The sequence below is a fragment of the Chenopodium album genome, chromosome 20, assembly GCF_948465745.1.
Source record: "Chenopodium album chromosome 20, dcCheAlbu1.1, whole genome shotgun sequence".
Taxonomy (NCBI): Eukaryota; Viridiplantae; Streptophyta; class Magnoliopsida; order Caryophyllales; family Amaranthaceae; genus Chenopodium; species Chenopodium album.
The window spans coordinates 37,018,327-37,040,254 of record NC_137853.1 but is presented as its reverse complement, the minus strand read 5'-3'; the positions used below and the strand labels follow the sequence as shown (position 1 = coordinate 37,040,254).

At 34.5% G+C, this 21,928-nt stretch overlaps 2 protein-coding genes and 2 pseudogenes across 3 annotated transcripts; 2 read left to right on the top strand and 2 right to left on the bottom strand.

Annotated features, from left to right (window-relative positions):
- Positions 1–899: 899 nt before the first annotated feature.
- On the bottom strand, positions 900–4,564 carry LOC145598630 (putative F-box protein At3g10240). 2 transcript variants are annotated; one of them, XM_081655007.1, is made up of 2 exons: positions 3,258–4,564; positions 900–1,363 (listed from the first exon to the last, which is right to left on the bottom strand). In XM_081655007.1, exon 1 carries the CDS (start codon positions 4,456–4,458, stop codon positions 3,316–3,318), a length of 1,143 nt encoding a protein of 380 aa, XP_081511133.1. In that variant the 5' UTR covers positions 4,459–4,564; the 3' UTR covers positions 900–1,363; positions 3,258–3,315. The 2 variants fall into 2 exon arrangements, with proteins under 2 accessions (XP_081511133.1, XP_081511132.1); XM_081655006.1 differs by having other exon boundaries at positions 900–1,357.
- A 2,227-nt stretch (positions 4,565–6,791) lies between these two features.
- Positions 6,792–7,454, top strand: LOC145597152 (agamous-like MADS-box protein AGL62 pseudogene; annotated as a pseudogene).
- A 1,448-nt stretch (positions 7,455–8,902) lies between these two features.
- On the bottom strand, positions 8,903–10,054 carry LOC145597150 (F-box/kelch-repeat protein At3g23880-like). Its single transcript, XM_081653312.1, has one exon. The coding sequence runs from the start codon at positions 10,052–10,054 to the stop codon at positions 8,903–8,905; it is 1,152 nt and encodes a 383-aa protein (XP_081509438.1).
- A 2,652-nt stretch (positions 10,055–12,706) lies between these two features.
- On the top strand, positions 12,707–15,815 carry LOC145599206 (cytochrome P450 72A397-like; annotated as a pseudogene).
- The last annotated feature ends 6,113 nt before the right edge of the window (positions 15,816–21,928 follow it).

Below are 21,928 nucleotides of genomic sequence, written 5' to 3'. Positions count from 1 at the left end.
ACATGATTAATCCCAACTATTGATAGTCTTCCCAAATTAATCCCAACTATGGATTATTATAGAATAATCCCAACTATGAAGGGTGTCTTCCAAAAATGATCCGGTGTGACTTGTAACCGGTTAAGCAGGTAAAGTTTTTTTTATATTTTTATTTAAAACATCACTCTCTCTCCTCCCCTTGCCCAGCTTCATAACCGCCGGTCCACCACTCCTATTCTGCTCCCCTCCACCACCCAGCCACCTACATACGTGCACCATTTTTTGCTTGCCCTTAATGGCTCAATGTCTCCTTTGCTGCTCTCTCCTCTTAATGCCACTGTTGACCACGGCTGCGATCACGACCTTCCCATTCTTTCCTTTCGGTGGGTGGTTTGAACAAATACCACCATTTATCGCTTTCTTTGTTAGCCACAAAACACCGCACACCATATCTACACCACTGATCAGGTATTGCCGTATTACTACTTTTACTCAACACGCACCGATCAAGTTCAGCTCCTCCAACCCCTCATATTTCCATTGCAATCTCACTTCCTTACTTCATCTTGCCCCTAATTTCTCTCCTCTTCATTCAAAAGTAATGATTGTTGTTTTTTTTTTCATTTAAATCAATGGACAAACAATAATAATTTATACAATGAAAAATCATAAACGACTGTACAGTAGTTGTATCTTGTATGTTGTTGTATTGGAATTTTTCAAGATACTAAGCCATAGATTATTAAATTGTAGCTATTATATTTTTTCTCATTGCTGTCATGATCAATCAACAATTTAAGCTCTTCTCTTTCTCTCTTCTTCCCTGAACTCAATAATTTAAAAAGGACAGGGTCGATTTTTTTTTTTTTTTTTTTGTAAGATATATTATTGCAGATTGTTATAAAAAAAAAAAAAAAAAGTATAAGCCAATCACAATATGCCACCTCATACAAACAACCGGTTTAATAAGTTAAAACAGGTCACAAATCAATTCTAGAAGACACCTCCCATAGTTGGGATTATTTTAGAATAACCCATAGTTGGGATTAATATGAGAAGACATCCAATAGTTGGGATTAATGGTATGAATTTTTCCTAATAATTAGAGTATTCTGTATTTGATCACCAAAACATCCATCCTCACAACTGCATCCTATTAATGAATTGAAGAGCATGTACAAATCAGATTTATCAGAAGCCTGTTTACATAATCTTCAGAATGCAGAGACGATCCCAGGATATCCAAGTGCAGCAAGTTCAGCAAGAATAATCTTATCTGTTGGTTTATCTGCCCTTGTCCAAGTTCCTGCTCCCACTAATCACTGTAGTTCATAGACTCATACCTTAAGTCCTTAATCCAATGCTGCTCCTTTAAAAACTGTTACTATAGAGAAAATGCATATGAATTAATGAATGTGGAGTAAAAATAATGAACAATGCAAGGAACTTGATCATGGATTATATTGTTATCTGCAGCTCTCTGAATCAAGGTACATCAACTAGTCAACTACACATCATTTTTCAGAAACAATTGTGTCTAGACATTAAAGGGTATAGACTAAAGTAATTCTTTGTAGTTTTAGAATCAGTACTAAGTTTGGGAAATTAAAGTGTCCAGAAATTTAACAGAGGGCCAAGCAAGGTTTAGTCCTGTTATTCATATTCATCCACATTTCAACAGCAATATAAAAACTTGAAAAAAAAAATAACAAAAATAAAACCATAAGGGAATTGTCAAATGAGGAAGGAGGCAACAGAGAAAAGGCTTCCAAAATATACTTGTGAAGAAGATTTCTAAAAAAGATTCTGTAAGTCACCGTTGAAACAAGAATTAACAACTGATATAAGTCTTCAAGAGGTATCAATGGACATAAGATTACATCGGCTTCCAAAATATACTTGTGATGAAGATTTCTGAAAAAGATTCTATAAGTCATCGTTGAAAACATTGAAAACAAGAATTAACAACTGATATAAGTCTTCAAGAGGTATCAATGAATATAAGATTACATCACAGGACAAGAGAGCAACAGACAACTCTGGTACTTGCTAGTGTGAAAAAAATTAAATGAGATATCACTAGATTCAGGTTATAGAACTATTTTCCAAACATGAAATTAGCATATTTTATAAATTAAGATATTTAGTGCTACAATATTTGCTTAAACAGAATCAAACATAGTCTAATTTTTATTTTGAGCGACCTACAAAGTGGATCTTACACTTAATTCACAAACTAATCAACTAGCCTGAATGAATTGAATGACACAAGTAGGATGGCAACTAGCCTACCACTAACTACAGGACTGCTGATAAGTATTCACAATACTGTTTCTTCACTTTGTGATTGGGAAGGAAACTTCAAACTGCTGAAGTGGATAAATTCAGGACAGATCAGAGCATTATTGAAGGCATAAAGAGGAAGAAACTCATTGTTTCCTTTCTGTTGAGGACTAAAAAATGTGCACTAGGCAAAATATGCTATGGACCTATGGCCAAAGGCAACCTTTGGCCAAACTAGCTCATGTGCTCAAGACATTAATACTTCTGCACTCCAATCATGGTGATTAAACCTTAATGATTTTGCATAGTTTTTCAAGATACTAGGAGGTAAGTAGAGCTTACCTCAACCATTCACAATATTGCCAGATTTTGCATAATTTTTCAAGATAGTGATTGAAAAAATAATTATTCAAATCTCCACTCCTACTGTCAGAGGCAATAAAGGTGAATGTGCATCTCAAATTCTCACATCTACAATTATCTTGTCACTAATATCTAGAACCCACCCAAATATTCAATTATCTCTAATGTGCATGTTCTAAACCTACACGAAGATAAAACTCAGATTCAAGAATTAGAATTGTCAACACCAACTACCAATCATCGTCAATGTTAACACAAAAACGTTATCAGACATATTCCACAGATTAACTAAACGGAATATCCTACCTAGGCCCATATTCTACACTGCAGGAATTATATGATATAATCATGCAAGACACATTATCAGAGTAACTGGCATTGATATTATGACTCTCATCAGTCCAAGATTCTTGTTTATTTGTTAATCCTTAGCTTCCAAAGCCAACAAACATTACTCTTGTAGCTTTCCAAACTAATTTATATTTGAATTATAAGCACCAAGTGGATAAGAACCTTTAGCAACATGACTTACATAGTTACATCCAATAATGCATCTTGGGATATAGCTAATCAACGGCAAAACTATAAAACAAGTAGCAAACAACCCATATGTTAATACAAAATATTATTACCTGTCAATCAGTCATCGTTCAGTATCAACCATTTGTCCTGCTTTCCCTTTTCAGTGAGCTAGGTCAAAGTTGCACCTTTGTGCAATACCAAGCTCTCCATAAAAGTAACCAGATTTGAACATTGGTAATGCTTTCTTTGTTGTACTTGATGACTCACAATGTTATAAAGCATCATTTTGTTAAATTTATGTACCAACAATGTACCAGAATTTTCTATATACATTATCCGCGAATGATGATTACCTTTGCATTCAACAAAGAATTCATAGGCATCTAATTTAGATTCTCCAGAAGATAATTGTCGCCATAGCTCCATTCCAGCATTCTTTTCCATTACCCATACACAAGCTCTTACTCGGGAAATACCCAAAAGTGCTAATGACCCACCTAGGAGAAAATAAAACCTGAGCATTTCTTCCCCAATATCTGGCATCTTCAGATAACTAAATTCCTCGGCATTCAAGTCAAAAGAAAGAAGATGGGTATACTCTACACAGGACCAAACCTTAGGTCTCCAGTACAAAGACCCTTGGCAATAAATAACCCCATATCGGGACTCAATTACTTCAAACCAACATCTGGGCATGTTAATCCAACTGGGTTTAACCCTCCAACAATGATCACGAAGCGAATAAACTGCAATTGCAGTTGACAGCTCGGAAGCTTTAAAATCACCAAGCTCAAAACCAACAACCTTATGATTACCAGAAGAATCAACTCCTAGATAAAAGTGTCTCTCAATTTCTGCCCTAGAATTAAGAGGGCAACGAGGAAGTGACACAGATTTTCTAATACAAGGGTTCCACAAACTCAATTCACTTCGATTTGAATTAAGAGAGCAACGCACTAACAACAACCCATCAATCATATCACTTAAGATAAACAATTGTGAATCCGTAAACTTGACTAATTGACCAGTTTTTCTAAATGTATCACTGCGACGAATTGTGAAATTGTAATCGTAAAAAGTTTTGGGTATAGGTTCAGCGGCTAATAAATAAGTATTTTCCCAATTATTCTTGGAAATTTTGAGATGCAAAGAAATGAAATCAGGGGAATCAATGAAAGAACACCAAGTTTTGCAAACAGACCTGAATCGTAAAAGGGATTTGGCCGGCGACCTGAGCAAGACCTCCCTCCATAGATCTGGGGTTAAATACTGGTGTTCTAGAACTGGTGTTCGCCTTTTCCAACCCTTCATTTTGAGAGATTTGCAAATTGGAGGGCTACTGTACTGTACGAGGAAGAAGAAAGTCAGATTCTGAGAATGGGAGAGTAGAGTTTACTGAATATAGACTCTTTGGTGTTAAATGTACTGTGGGCTTGTGGCATTGCGTTGTTGAGGTGTCAATAAGTAGGGACTGAGGCAATATATAATTTACTAATTTAGGGATGAGTCTGTTGTTTTCAACTTAATTTCAGTTCAATTCAAATTTAATTAGTTTAGTGTTTTTTTTTTTTTCCCCCCGAAAAGAATCAGTTTAGTTTAATTCAGTTCTTAATTTCATTTTTCTCATAAACGATTCATTTCAGCTCTTAATTAAGCTCGAATCATTTCAGCTCAATTCAGTTGTTTTCAGTAAATCGAAACAGACTCTAAATCGTTATTGTACTAAAAACCATCTAATAACGGTTGGTGACAACAATGTAATCAATGACATAATGATGATGTTAGTTATGCACATGCAATTGGTGTGGGTTGATGGTTGGTGTATAAGGTGGTTGGTGTGAATATTTAGAGGTTTAGGGCCTATTCACATTTACTGAATACATTAATTTAGAGGTTTATACAATAAGTATTGAATATTTAGAGGTTTAGGGCCTGTTCACATTAAGTTAGAGGTTTATACAATAATAGGGTCAGCGGCCACTTGAAAAAAAAATTAATGTATAAACCTCTATGTGAACATATTGCCTAGGTAGGCCGGTTTTACGAATTTATACCAACATGTTTGTTTGTGAAAATACTTTTATGGGGCTGTTCTTGAACAAACTAAATTAGTTATTTTAGGTTCTAGAACATTAAGGTTCAAATGAAGGATAAAAAGTGATAAAATGAACTAAAATGGATGACATTTATTTTAAGATTCGTAAATCAGAATTACGAAGTATATATTATCTAGATTACTTTACAAAACTTACACCTGATCGGAAGACTCGTAACATCAAATTATATATTATCGAGATAAATTATATTACTAATTTTACACCTGGTCGGAAGACTCGTAACATCGATGTATATATAACCGCAAAGTTAACTAACTAATTTTACACCTGGTTGGTGGAAGACTCGATCGCAACATTGATGTATGTATTATCATGATCATAATCTTTGTACAAAATCTCCATATATTTTACCATCTATGCCAACTAGTGAATACTTGTTTCAAATGTTCTTTCTTTTGTTAGCAAGATACAAAATGAATCACATTGGCAAGATAAGAGATAATAACCACATAATATACTTGAAGAGTTTCTACAAACTTAGAACTTAAAAATTGGAGAATTCAATGCATATTCCTCTATATTTTATGGTTCGATACAAGACCTTAACTTTGGATTTTGGATCGATCACTGCCTCTGTATGGTAGTCTATACTCCTATCATTTTATTAGGGCCTGGCTTAGTTGTACATGATTCATTATGTTGTATTTATACTCAAATTAAAAGTTAAAACAATTTCTAAATGCAATAAGGAAACATAATTTAAAAGAAAAAGCAATCAAAAGTATTCATGCCTGTATGGGATGATATCCAGGTAGGACCGATATCTTGCAAAAGCACATGACCAAACTCTGAGTAATTGTGAAAAGGCGCCGATATGCACCAGGAAGCAGACATATCGGCTTGTCGGAATTCGGCACGTGGCAACAGAAGCTTGACACTTGGCGCAGGAGGCTTTGCATGGATAAAAGCCACCTGTCAAGGTGGATCATTATAAATAGTAGGTAAGACCTCATTAATGGGGGCATTAATCTCTCTCTCTCTCTCTACTTTCTCTCTCATACTTATCTTCTTCTCTCTTAAACGCTTTCTGACTTTGTCATCGGAGTGGTTATCCCCGGATCACCCCGTGGTTAGCTAACTTCTTCTCATTGTGTAGGTTCTCAGCTTGCCGATAGGAGTATCAGGATCTCAGGTCCGAGTTCTGGGGGAAATCAGATCCAGACAGAAACAATGCCAGTTCATAATAACCACTCAAATAATAACAATACATTATTGATACTAATTGACTTTATAAAAGTCAAATGCTAATCTCTATGTTTTAATTTCTTTTATGATGAAACAGTACCATTATCAACTAAATGGTACATAAATCTCCATAATGAGAAATATATTAATTAGAGAAGATATTATAAACTCCTAAATCAACAATAATTGGTAAATAATTATTAATATTAACTTTCAAATCCTCTCTCAAGAACCACACATACCCTTTAAATACCCCTCAAGTTAGTATGCCTTCTTAAAACACCAAAAAATAGCTTATAAATTTTATCTTTAATTTTCTCCCAATCCTTCATGTCTTCATCCATGGCAAAGAAGGAATCGAGAGGTCGTCAAAAGATCAAAATGGCTAGGATTAAGAATCCAAGTCATAGACAAGTGACCTTCTCAAAACGTCGTTTAGGTCTCTTTAAGAAGGCTAGTGAAATATGCACTCTTTGTGGTGTAGAAGCCATAATAATTGTGTTTTCCCCTGGCCAAAAAATCTTCTCTTTTGGTCAACCAGATGTTGAATCTATAGTCAATCGTTACCTTAACCGTAACCAAATATGTCCTAATGGTACCAATTCTAAGGGTGTCCATGAAGGCCAACAAAGTAGTACTATGCGCGAACTCAACTCGCAACTATCCAAAATAGTTGATCTCTTAGAGGTCGAAAAGGCTAGGGGTGAAGTGTTTAACAACTTGAAGAGAAACCCTAGCCAATGTTGGTGGGAGGCACCCATCGATAAACTTGGCTTACATGAACTCGAAGTTCTAAAATCTTCAATGGAGGATCTTAAGATGAATATAGCTAAGCAAGCTTGTTTTTTGGAGAAAAAAACTTCTTCCTCCTCAATATTGAGGATGGATAGCGGTGTTGGAGTTAATGATCATCAACATTTTGACATCAAATCAATCGAGGCAAAAATTGAAGGGTTTTCTGTTCCTAATCAAGTTAGCAACATTCATAAACAAAAGTTCTTCTAATCCTAGTTTTTGTTTCTAATCTTCCAGTACTGAAAAATGTACTTCGTATTTGTTAATTTAGATTTCATTGTAAATGCTAGATGGCTTTTTATTAATGAATTGATCTATTTAAAAATAAATAAATTATATCTCAAAAACAAACAAAGTTATACAACCTATGGCATGCTGACAGACTGACAGTATAAAATCAGAACACAAAGTTGGACTGTTGGAAAAGGGCCAAGGAGTCTAGGCAGAGCAGCACTTATGGCCGCATCATGCTGGTCTGTGTGAACAAATTAATAGGCACGCATTTTACTTTATGCAGCTTAGTTTTAGTTGGGAGAAAATTCCTATTGCAACATAATACAGTGTAAAAGTTTAGATATTAAGAATTCGTGATCAGGCAAATTGGCCTATGTTGATGGGTGAGGGCTAGATCCTTTTGACAATTGACTGTCTGACCTGCATCCTAGGTTAGTATTCCGCATTAATTAACGCAATTCAATTGTAACATGTTATTTCAACATACAGATACCTCCCTCTATGCCTAAGCATCTGTACACTCATCCCACATACAACTTTGTACCATTCTAACAACACAGACTCAGAGAAGATGGACAAACTTATAGTAAAATTCAAGCCAACTAATACTGTTCATTTTGTGTTTCCTCAAATAAAAAAATTGAGGAAACACAAAATGAACAATATTAAGCTAACTTAGTAAGCTAGAGACAACTAAAAAATGGGTCTTTTTTTTTTTCCCCTTTTAATTATAGTATTTGCACTTTGCAGGTGGTCAGAAACCCTCAAATTTTTCCAGAAAAACAAAGGAAAGAGTAATTTTCATAAATGGGCTTACAAAACCCAAAAGATAATCTTTGCAAAAAATTCACAATCAATTTATTTTAATTTATTTTTTAATATATCATAAAAACTATAGGCAGCATGACTAAGTCATAAAGATTGCAGCTTTCTGAATATAAATCGCCTTATTTAGTAACAATCCAAAAAAAAAATAAAGAAGATGAAAAACCTGGCTGTGGGAAAATGAAGAGTGTTTCAAATTCATATATACCTGTATTCATAAGCACCATCAATGTAATATTGCATACTAAATCTTTGTGATCGTAGTTAATTTTATGTTATCTTTGAAAAATATCTGTGATCGTAATACGAAGAATTGAAGGAGGTCTATCATTAAAAATATCAATAAGTGGCTGCTGACTTGCTAAGCCACTCATAAGTTAGCCAGAATATAATTGTAATAGATCTATTAATTAATCAATTTATGATTATCATTCTAAAGTAACCAAGCAACTACTCAACGAAACAAACAATCGATTAAAGTAAGTAAGTACATATGAATGATTAAAAGGAAAACGTACATAAGAATGATTAAAAGGAAAACAGAGAAATAAAAAAAACAAAGGGTAATAATAATAAACTAATAAATTCTGGATTTCAAGCTAAGGGAGGGGAATCAAAGTCTGGCCTTGGGATCCTTTGTGAAGCACCAAGCTCTCGACATAATTAAAGCAGTTTGGTATATCCCTCATAGTTGTAATCGGTTGTAATTGCTGATTTTTAAAGTCATAAGAATAAATCATATCTGAGATTCCAAACAATAGTGTACCATTCTTCTCGTTATACACAACCTCTAGATTAAGGAATGGCCACCAATCAGACTCAAGAACCTGATTAGCATCTAAATAAGCAGCTCCTGAAAACCACAACCTCCATGACTCCTTATGATCACGGTCTTTCTCCATAACCCATATTCGGGTGCTTTCCGAACATATGCTCATCACAGCTATTGAATCTCCAAGGATGAACATTACTCTGGCAATCTTATCTTTCCCTGCATCAGGCAATTCGACGAACCCAAATTCCTCAACATCAAAATTAAAGTAAACAACACGAGTTTGAGTCCAAGGCTCGTCAAGGTAACCTCCAATCCAATACGTAGCCCCTTGAAAGTAAACATAGACGCAGCGATAAATCAAATATTTAAAATCAACTGGGAAATTGGTGTTCTTACGCTTCCAAAGGTGATCATTGACGGAATAAATAAAAACAAGATCCTTATAAATATCGTCGAATTGAACCACCTTATAATCATTACTAGAAGGGGCAAATCCCACAAGATATTTACCATGAGGAACACGCTTATTCCAAGGATTCGGGGGTAGTATCATTGAATTTCTAGTGGAAGTGTTCCACAATACGTAAACATAACCATGTACCTGCCACCCTAACATCAAGCCTAGACAATCTCCAGCATACATGTACAGTTGATTAGTTGAATACAGATTATCATCATACATATCAAAAGTGTAATTATTAAGTAGACGGAAATTGCATCCTAAATCTATTTCATAGCCATAGCCATAGCCGAGATCCTCGTCACGTGATACACGATCCTCTTGGAGTAATACAAGAGTTTTGTCGCGATTGTTTTTGTATAATTGAAGATGCATAGACATGAAATCAGAGGAATCAACTAAAGAACACCATGTTTTGCAAACACACCTGAATCGTAGAAGGGTCTTCACCGGCAGCCTCGCTAAGATTTCTGTCCATAACTCCACCGGTAAATGCTTGTCTTCTGCAAAATCCATCTTTTTTTTTTTTTCAAAGTACAATTGTAAAGAGAGAAGGAGGCTTTGGTTCTTGGTAAATATATATAGGGATTTGGTTAATTTATCAGATTTGAGACGATATGAAACACATAGACTGTATTGTATGTCGGTAGTAAAATTACCATAAATAATCAAAAGTAATCCAGTTAAAATAAAAAATTACCTATTCATCATCGAAAAGCCAATTTCCTAAAAAAATTAAAACTCCTAATGTGGGAAGGTAATCCTATTATACTTATCCCATAATCTGTTTTTACTGTAGTACAATTATAACAAAAAGTCAAAAATTAATTATAGAATGTTTTTTTTCCCTTCTAACCATCATAATCTTTTCATCTCAAGTCGCAAACATTGATTAATAAATGTTAGATGGTGTTGAATTGCTAAGATGGAGTTTTTTTTATAGGTAAAGGGGCTGTTACTTTTTAGTACTAATATTAATGGAGGTAAACAACCAAGCCACACAAAATTTCCAATACTTCTACACGACATGATACAAACGAGCAAGATACCTGTGCAGCAGAAAAGACACCTTAACATACTGATCCATCTCGATGACAGTGTTCGATACAGGTTGAAGAACAGGTTCCCAAGGGATCGGAACAGGACAAAGTCAGGTCCCTAAACATATCAACGTCGTGCAGTGAGACCAAATTGCATCCTTAAAAAGAGAGATGAGTATGTAAAAAGCGACACAGCTGACTTTTTACTGTAATATAATATTATTACTTTAATGGTAGATATGATACTAAAAAAAAGTACCAAGTTTATTACTCCCATACACCAAAGAGCAAGCACAAATTGCAATGCCAACGACACATGATTAAAATATTTAGCAGATCAACAAGCTAGAAACAAGATTATAGTGAATTGCTAGTCAATATAATACTTCGTACGAAGTAACTTTTAATGAAAGATCATAGAGGAATAATCTAGTGCAAGGGTGATCGCGACCAATGTCAAGGTCTTTCAAAAGTTCTAACACTTGAAAATTCAACACATTGTTATTAAAATTAGATTTGCCTAGTCTTTCAAAAGTTAATGTGGGAAAATTTGTTTTGTCAAAAAAAAAAAAAAAAAAATAATGTGGGAAAATTGAACACATTGTTATTAAAATTTCAGATATGATCATTAATTAAATAACCTCTAAACAATCTATTGCATAATTATTCTGGAAAACACTACCTTGAAATCATTAATTCATTATTGTATGGGAAAAATCCCACAACTCCAATAATTAATGGGAAAAGTACTAATGACTTTCTAATTGAAGAGTTTCAAATCAACAAATTCATGCAATTTTGTTCAGAGAATAATCGCCACAACAAATGTAACCCATTACAGGCTCCGATGATCAAATAATTTCAGTAAATTTTCAACAATTGTTAGAATTAGAAAAGGAAAAATTGTAATTGCTGTTGTAAAATTGAAAATTAGAGGAATAAATTAAAGATTACTAGGTTTTATGTATACCTGAATTCAGTCGCGAAGATCTATATGGCCATTTTGGTGTCAAATACTTGTTTTCCGATTACTGGTTTTCCACATATTCTGGTTTTCCGGCAACCCATTTCGAAATATTAGGGTTTTGTAACTCCGGAGGTAAATCACGCGGGCACGACTAAAAACCTACGCACTATTGGGATAACCGCGACCAATTTAAATGGGAGAATCCAGTTATTCTCATAAGTTCAGGCAGTCAATATATGCTAATCTTGATCTTTGTTAATATATTGCTAATCCTGCTCTTTGAGCAGTTTCTTTCAAAAAAAAAAAAAAAAAGTCAAGGTTTTTTCACAAAATAACTTTGAATTTTCACTTTGACCACTATATATCCATTAAATTTTTTAAATTGATAGAGTGATGAATAGTTCAATTGATTAGAGCTCTCCTCCAGGTTAAATACTTGCTCCATATTTTTCTATGCGCAGAGTTTTAGGAGAAATTGGAGAAAGTAATAAAAATATGGAAGTAGTGGGGTAGTTAAGAGAATAAAAAATTCTAAAAAGCAAAAGTAGTGGAAGAATAGGAGGAGAGAGAGTATTATATTGGATACACTAAGGGTCTGTTCACATTTACTTAAGTTCAATTCAGTTCAGCTCCAATCAGTTCAGTTCAGTTCCAATCAGTTCAGTTCAGTTCAGTTCAGTTCAGTTTAGTTCAACTCTTAATTACCCTCTCACATAAAATATTCATTTCAGCTCAATTCAGTTCAGTTCAGTTCATTTCAGTTCAGTTCAGCTCCAATCAGTTCAGTTCAGTTCAGTTCAGCTCAATTCAGTAAATATGAACAGGCCCTAAGTGTGAGAAATGAATTAAATATTGTAAAAGCTTTCCAAAAAAAGAAAATGTAGCGAGTATTTAAAAACGGCCAGAAAAAGAAAGTGGAGCAAGTATTTAAAAACGGAGGGAGTACAATAATTGCCAATAAAATCAATCTTAAATACAACAATCCATTAGGATTTAGGAATTCCGAGATACCTTGATTTCAGAGTTGGACATGAGTGATGACAGAGCTAGCAGCTAATTCTGACCAAAGTGTACCGTTCAATTATATCTAACACCTGTTACACCTTCTACTGATTCTAGATGATAAGATAATTTATTTTATTCTCATTTAAGCAACTCTTTGAAAAACAACAATAAAATTCACTAGTAAAAACACAAAATTCCTCTGTCTTTTCTTTTTCATACATTGATTATTAGCTTTAATTTGACAAAATATTCAGCAAAAAGATCAAAAAATGGAAACCCCAACACTAAACTCCATCTTAATTTCATTACTAATTATAGTAATTGTAACAAGCATAATCAAAGTGATGAACTGGGTATGGTTAAGACCCAAGAAACAAGAGGAATGGCTTAGAAATCAGGGTATACCTGGTACTTCTTACAAGCTATTCTTTGGTGATATGAAAGATTACTCCTTCATGTGTAATCAAGCTTTGAAAAACCCCATGAATGGCTTCTCCAATGATTATTTTCCTCGTGTTGACCCTCTTCGTCATCATTTAGTTGCCAAATTTGGTATGTACTTCCTCTATTTTTTATTAGTTTTTTCAATCAAAACGTGTTTATACATAAATATATATATGTACTCAGAAGTCGCAAGTAATTAAAAATATTTATGATTAAAATTGTGCATGACAAATGTACAATTCAAACTTTAATAACTACGTAGTAAAATGTTGGAGTTTGATAAGACTTAAAATTGTATGGGTATTGGATTTCATATAGATAATTATTTGTCATGAATTGTTAGCCATATGTACAAATGTTTTATGCTAGTTATAAAAATAATACGTAGTATTTTGTTTTTGTTGAAATTGAAAGTGAGTGAAAGCTCAACGGAAAAACTCTCACCTAGACTGAGGTTCGGAGTTCAATCCTCATTATACCCAACTTTATATCTTTGATCGAGTTTTAAGATTGTCTTATGTAGATCGATTGAAGCTAAGGAAGATTATTCTTGGAAACGACTATATGAAGTGAATGATGAGAAAATGACGAATTGGTTGTTGGATTTTAATGTATGTAGGACAGGACTATTTCATTTGGGCAGGTGCAACACCAATGATAAACATCTCAAACCCTGATTTGATTAGAGAAGCCTTAATAAATATGAAGGAATTTCATAAACCGAGGTTAAACCCAATCGTTGACAAGCTCTTCCCGGGGTTTGTCAACTATGAAGGAGATAAATGGGCTGCACATCGAAAAATTATAAGCCCTGCCTTTCACATGGAGAAGTTAAAGGTATATCATTTTCTCAAACTCTAACTATATTTTTAACTATGATACATTTTCCTAATTGCTAGGCAATAATGTTATTTGTCCTTAGATTGTTCGAAATTTTGTTGGTGTTTGTTACAGCTTGTGTTGCCTGCATTCTATGATGGGTGCGCGGAGATGATCACTAAATGGGAGAAGATATTAGGTGAAGAGGATTCTAAAGAGCTAGATGTGTGGCCATATCTTACTGCATTTTCGGCTGATGTGATTTCTAGAGCAGCATTTGGTAGTAGCTATGAGGAAGGACAACAAATATTCGAACTTCTCAAGGAGATGACTGTCATTGCTCTTCGTACTCTGCAGTCAGTATACATCCCAGGACTCCGGTATTACATATACATATATACTCCTAATTTCTAGCAGTAGTACTAGTACTACCTGTTAAGAATGAAAATCCACATTTGCTTAGCTTGATCGTGGCCTGCTTCTTATGTGTAGGTACATTCCAACACCGAGTAATAGGAGGTTGAAGAAAATCGAAGATCAAATACACACGTTACTAACACGAGTAATTAACAAGAGAAAGCGAGAAATTGAAGCTGGAGATCCACCTAAATTTGACCTATTGGGAACACTCATGGATTCCAATCACAAAGAGACACAAAATGCTGCTGGCAGTGTTAAGAAACAACAGCTTGGAATGAATCTTCGAGAAGTGATGGACGAATGTAAACTGTTCTACTTTGCTGGACAAGAGACTACTTCAGTACTACTAGTTTGGACATTGATTTTATTGAGCAAGCATCAAGATTGGCAAGCACGAGCACGGGAACATTTGGGACTAGTGTGCCAGACTTTAAAGGTCTAAGTCATTTGAAAACAGTAAGTCATTGGGGGCGTTTGGTTCACAAAGTGGTATGGGGTTGGAATCAGGAATGGGGTTAAGGTGGTATCGGGTTGGAACTTGATACTTAATACCATGTGTTTGGTTTAATTCTGGAATGGAATATCTCACTATTCTCTCCTTTTATTTGATACCTAAGGGAATGGAATGAGCCAAACCCACCTCCCCCCCCCCCCAAGGTTTCTAAACCCCATACCTCATGGGTTTGAGGTATGGGTTTGAAATTCATATTTTTGTCAACCAAACATATGGTATGGATTTTAGTCATTCTAAACCCATACCTCATACCTATATTTCGTGAACCAAACGCCCCCTTAATTTCTTGTTCACTTCAACATTTTGAGGCTCAAGTAGATATTACATTCAATTATATTCATATCTCATGTTTTCATATCGTTAGAATATGTCTTGAATCAATTTTTCCCCTGCACGTGACCTAGTACATACAATGTCCTGTTATTACAAACCACATAAACCTCTGTTTTTTTGTTTGTTATTTTTTCTTGCATGTCACAACACATATATGCAATATGCTGTTCTGTAACTAAATTATAAGGTACTCGTATTTGTTTGATTTCCTTTAGATGAGCATGATTCTGTACGAGGTATTGAGGTTATATCCACCAGCTATCCAACTAAATCGGAGGATTTACAAAGACACGAAACTAGGAAAACTATCACTTCCTGCAGGGGCATTGGTTACTTTCCCAGTGCTTCTTGCTCAGCGAGACAAGAAATTATGGGGTGATGATGCGGATGAATTCAAGCCAGATCGATTTTCCGAAGGAATTTCTAAGGCAACAGGGGGAAGTAACTCATTCTTTCCCTTTGGTTGGGGACCAAGAAAATGCATTGGGGAAAATTTTGCTATAATTGAAGCTAAAATGGCATTATCAATGATTCTACAACGCTTTTCCTTTGAGCTTTCGCCGAACTATGTTCATGCACCCATGACTGTCATATTTCTACAGCCTCAACATGGTGTTCAAATTATACTACACAAGCTCTGAGAACATACAAGTAGAGTTTAGAGAGTGACTTGGTTTTATTTGAGTCGGTCTAGGTACATACCTGTGCTTTATGAGCATTATACAGACCTGGGTATGTTGGTCATACTCTATAAAACTTTAAAATCCAATTATATATTTAGTGTATCAGTAGAATCATATATAGTACATGAAGTCTTAATGGTACTATCAAATACCACATTAGTTTCATTGAAATTTACCTAGTCCATAAAACTCTATTTGTACTACTAGATACTCCATATATATATCAATATATCATGACATATGTATATTAGAAGAAGGTAATATAATATCATTACACTATATAATGGTAATATTTTTTCACTTAATGGTATCTTAACTATATCATAAAGTTCATATTATTTACAAAAATAACGATGGACCTATGGTATTGATTTCTTGCCTTCTTGGTACAACATAGGTATATACCAATACTACTAAGTGATTTTATTACTTAGGGCATGTTACTTCAACTTAATTTTAGTTCAGTTCAGCTCCCAATTTCCTTCTCTCATATAATATTAATTTCAGCTCAGCTCAGCTCAGTTAAGCTATTCTTTAATGTGAACATGCCCTTTGTCCAAATTTTAAAAATAATCTTGCTTTCATACCTAGGAGATGAGGTTAAACACTTAAATCTTCATGTAAATTATTTGACGCTTGGAGTGTTACTCTCTACTACTCCCCCGTCCCTAAATTATAAGCCTCTTTCTTTTTAGGAAAAATACACTTTAATAATCCCAACTATGAGCGATTTATCTATAATAATCCCAACTATCGTTTATTCTACAATAATCCCAACTATTATGTCAGTTTTCCTCCAGCAGTCCCAAAAACCAGTTACCTGCTGAAAAGGTAAACTTTTTTTTTTGTTTTTTAAATGCCACATGTCAACACATGATTGACTTAATAAAAAAAAATTTTAAAAAAAACAACAACAATCAGCCCAACCACCCCTCCTCCCTTTAGCCACCACAGCCACCCCCTCATTCCCAAATCCGACCACCGGGACACCGTCCCCTTCCCCAGCCCCGTCCCCTCCTCCCTATCCTCATCGGAAAACCATCATCCTTCCCCGGCCACAAGCCTGCAACCGTCTATCCTCGCCGCAAGCCCGCAACCACCAACCCAGATCTGCACCAACACCACCGTTGAATTCTCTCTCCTCCGCCGCAACCACCAACCCATCATCGCCTCAACCATTCACATACCCCCTCCAACCAACCGCAGCAGCGCAGCCCCACCTGACAAACACCCACAAAACCCCCTTCTCTCTCCTTCTCGTATGTCTTTCTCTCTCCTCCAGTGACAAACACCCACGAACACCGAGGGTTGGTACCCACGCTGACGAACATCCACAAGCACCCACTGAACACCCACGAACATCTTCAACCTCCAGACCCAATCCACGCGCCTGTGACGACATTTAAGGTGGTCGAATTCGAGGTTGGGCTCTCGTTTTGGGGGTCGGGGAGCGGTGGTTGGCCGCCAATTTCCGGCGATTGAGGGTTGTGGTTAGGGTTCTGGCGAGGTTTGGGGGTGGGGGAGAGAGTGGCTGCCACTTTGGAGGTGGTGGTTGGGCTACCAGATTTATTTTTTTGGTTTTCCTTTTTTTTTTTTTTTGGAACCACTCACACACTGACACGTGTCAAATAACCTACAATAATAGGTTGTTGACTTTTGTTGACCGATTTGGGACTGCTGGAAGAAAACTGACCTAATAGTTGGGATTATTGTTGAATAAACGATAGTTGGGATTATTGTAGGTAAATCGCCCATAGTTGGGATTATTAAAGTGTATTTTTCCTCTTTTTATTTATTTTTTTGGACACAAGTCTCTTTTTATTTATTAAGTGAGTAATAAATGTTAGAAAGAGGTTTTGTATTAAGGGACGGAAAGAGTATTTGATATTTTGATGAAATGTTGTCAGATCTCTCTTAAAATGAAAATACACATGTTTCTTTCTTTCTTTTAATTATTTAATTCTATTTATCCTTTAGACTTAGGGCCTGTTCTCATTGACTGAACTCAGCTGAACTGAACTGAACTCAGCTGAACTGAACTGAACTGAACTCAGCTGAACTGAAATGAATATTTTATAAGAGAAGGAAATTAGGAGCTGAACTGAACTGAACTGATGAACTGAGCTGAACTGAACTGAACTGAACTCAGCTGAACTGAATTTCAACGTAAGAGAACAGGCCCTTACTAGTTGCAAAAATATGTTTAAGGTTAATTACAAGTAAAATATATGAAAATTGATATAATTTGATAATATATGAAGTACTAGGTACTTGGATTCGACTCTAATTGAATCGATCACACATTTTAAAAAAAAAATAAAGTTAATAAATAAATTACAACGTATAGTCAAAATGTATACTTTTTTATTTTTTTGATAAGAAGTCAAAATGTATACTTAGCTTTGCCTTTGAGTCTTTGACCATATAAATATTAAGGGTAAAAAAAACAATTGGTTGGAAAGGATGCAGTGTTGCATTGATTTTAAATTTTACACACACGATGACAACGAGGTCAACGACAAAATTCTAAGGTTTTACTATAAGCACGAAGCATTTATTAAACTGGAGGGCAAAACCTCGCTTGTTTATCAAAGTTTTGCAATTTTCATGTTACTCCTAAAATTCATGTTATTTTGATGTTAACTTCTTATTATTTCAATTTATATATATGATATTTTAAATAAATGTACTTCCTCCGTCCTTTTTTTACATTCCTGTTTGTAAAATTATACAAGAATTAAGGAACTGAGAATAAAATAAATAACAATAAAAAAAACACAATGGGAAATACAAAACATTAAATGATGTCTTTGAGTAAAACAAAGATTAATTAATATTTAATGATACCATGTCATCAATCCTTTGCCCAAAAAAAAAGGACCAATAATATGCTCCTACTGGAAAATTAAGAACCAACCATATTCATCTAAATTTAGGCACAAGGATTCTGAGGAGGAGTGAGAAAATAAGAGTGAGCATTAATTACAAAACAAAAAAAGAGGGATAATTTGGAATATTTGGAAAAAAAAAACTTATTAAAAAAGGAAAGGAGGAATGTAATTTTGGAATATCCAAAAAGGAAAACAGGAATGTAAAAAAAGGACGGAGGGTGTATGTTATTTCGCCCCTTTTCTCAGTCATTTCCTCCCACACTCACTCTCTATCATACTATCTCAGCTACACCAACTCAAAATCACACACTTTCAATTCCAATCTTCTTCCAATTTTCCAGAAATCAACCTCTCACTCTCACTCTCACACTCTCTCTCTCTCTTCCTCTCACTACTCCAACTCTAAATCAAAGACATTTTCTCTCTCCTCTTTTCTTCTTCCAATTTTCTGCTTTTCTTATAAATCAATTGATTTGAAGCCATTTAAGGGTTCAAATGTGTTAATGTCCAGAAATTTAATACCTGCTGAAGTGTTCGATTCTCTTAAAACTCAACGTTGTTAATATTATTTTGATGTGAATTATTATTTCAATTTATATACTCCCTCCGTGTTTTTTTTAAGTGATACACTTTGACCGATACATAGTTTTAGGCAATTTAATTGACTTAAATAAAATAAGAGGTAAGTGGGGTAGTGGAGTATTAAAAAATTGTTAAAGCAAGAAAGATAGTGGGGTTAATAGTATATTGAAAAGTAAGATGTGAGAGGAAATATATAATTAAAAAGTAGTAATGGGTTTGGGTGGGGACCATGAGAGGAGAGAGATATAATATTTTAATGTATTTTTTTGCCAAAAAAGGAAGTGTATCACTTAAAAAAAACGGCCGGAAATGGAAAATGTATCACTTAGAAAAACACGGAGGGAGTACATGTTATTTTATGTAAATTATAAATAGCATGAGTTGAGGTTGAAGTAAATAAGTAAATAACATATTATTGTAACAAATTAGTACAAAATTTAAGCAAAATAATATAAAGTGTACGCAAAATAACTCAAGCATATTGTACAAGGAGTACCATGATCTATAGTACTCTAGGAGTATATAATACTAATTGTTCTACAAAGAATTAAGTTTTAATGGTAAAAATTAGAAGTAACTCGATCCGATCACCCAATCTAAAAAACATCCAATTCAAATTTTGATTCTTAGTACTCCCTCCTTTTTTTTTTTTTTTTTTTTAATTTGCATCACTTTGGATTGCACAAAGTTTTAGAAGAGTAATATAATATTGTGAGTGAGTGAATAAATTATTATAGTAAAAGTAAGATTGGGATCATGAAAAAGAAAATATGTGAGAGAAGATAGATATTTTTATTATTTTAGTGGAACCATGGAAGAGAGAGAAATGATAAAATAAGTTGAGTGGAGTTTTTAAGTAAGAGAGATGATAACATATACTTCGTAGTATAAAGTTACCAAAAATAGAACACTTTGTTTGGATTGAAAGAAATGGAAGGAAAAGAAGAGAAAAGAAATGGAGTGGGACAAATTCTTTTGTTTGGGTGAAAGATTAAGGGAAGAAAGGGGAAGGAGAGGGAGGGATTTGGAGGTGGTGGGGGGTAAAAGATCCATTTTCCCTCTCTTTAATAAGCATAATCTCTCCAAAATGAAGAAATTTGGAGGGAAAATGGAGCTCACCTTCCCTTCCCTTTCTTTTACCTTCCTTTCCTCCATTTTCCCTCCCCTCTTTTCCTTCCTTCTTTGCTATCCAAAGCGTAGTGATGCATTTTATAAAAAAACACTCCAAAAAGAAAAGTGATGCAAATAAAAAGAAAAACGGAGGGAGTACCATAATAATTCAACACGATTCAAATTTTTATAAAGTCAAACTGACCTAACCTAACCTAACCTAACTGATTCTAATCCAATCATCCAAGTTAACACCTTTAAAAAGTATCTAAAGTTAATTATGCAAATAGTTATTTAATTTTATTTTAATTTAAGGTTATGATGTAACGCTATGACATCAACGTAGCATACATAAGTCGTCATGTGGAAAGATTCTCTAATTTAAATAATGTGGCCGTGTTTATGGCGTTGGCTTTAATATCATTGGGTAGTTTTCCTTAAATTAATTTTGAATTCACTTCAGTCAAAGGTTGCCTGATGCGACATAATTACATGAATTATGCACACCGTAATTATATAATTATTATTGTTATTATTATTTTTCACATATAATCCTTCCGTCCATGCTATTCTATGGTATTTTAGTGACCAAGTTGTCTAGATGTCTTCGTTGTAGATTAGTAGAATATACTTTGTATTATATGCAAATTGTTGCTTTATTTTATATAATAATCACAATTCAAATACTATATAATACTAAGTATATGATGTGTTCCAGTAACTTCTAATATATCATCAAAAGATGCCTTGCTATTTTTGCAAGATGACAAGCAACAAATGTAACTTTAGGGTGGGAACACAAATAAAATATATAGTTACGTTAGTAAGAACTGGTACACTTTGTATTAAATGTAAGATGGCAACAATGTACGAGTAGATAAATGGGAACACAAATAAATATTTATGGGGCTTGTCTCTCGTGTTCACAAAAAAAAAAAAAAAAAATAAAAAAAAATAAAATAAAATTATGAACCATATACATAATATATCAAATCATTGTCAATCGGGTCACATGTGATCCATCAATTCATGCTATTTCATGGTTTTTTAGTGACCAAGGGCCTATTCATATTTACTGAACTGAGCTGAACTGAATTAATTAGAGCTAAACTAAATTGAACTGAACTAAACTATAATGAATAGAACTAAAATGAATATTATATGAGAGAAGGAAATTAGGAACTAAGCTGATTGGAGCTGAACTAAACAGAATAGGACTTATTGGAGCTGAATTGAACTGAAATTAAGCTGAAGTGAACTAGCCCCAAGTTGTGTTGATATGTCTTAATAGTAGAATATACACAGTACATACTCCATACTAAATGTAAATAATCTAGGGATGTTAGTGGGCGGGTCAAGTAGGAGACTTGCGTCATCCCCGTCCCATTTGGGGCGGGGATGGGTCTCGGTTTGGCGGGTGGTGGGGCGGGCATGGGGTATTCCCATGCCCCGCCTATGCCCGCCATGGGTGATGGGGGCGGGGGTGGATTTTAAGTTGTACCCGTCCGCCCCATCCTCACCTCATACCCACGTCTATATTTTTAACCAGCAAAATTATATACTACCTTCGTTTCTTATTAGT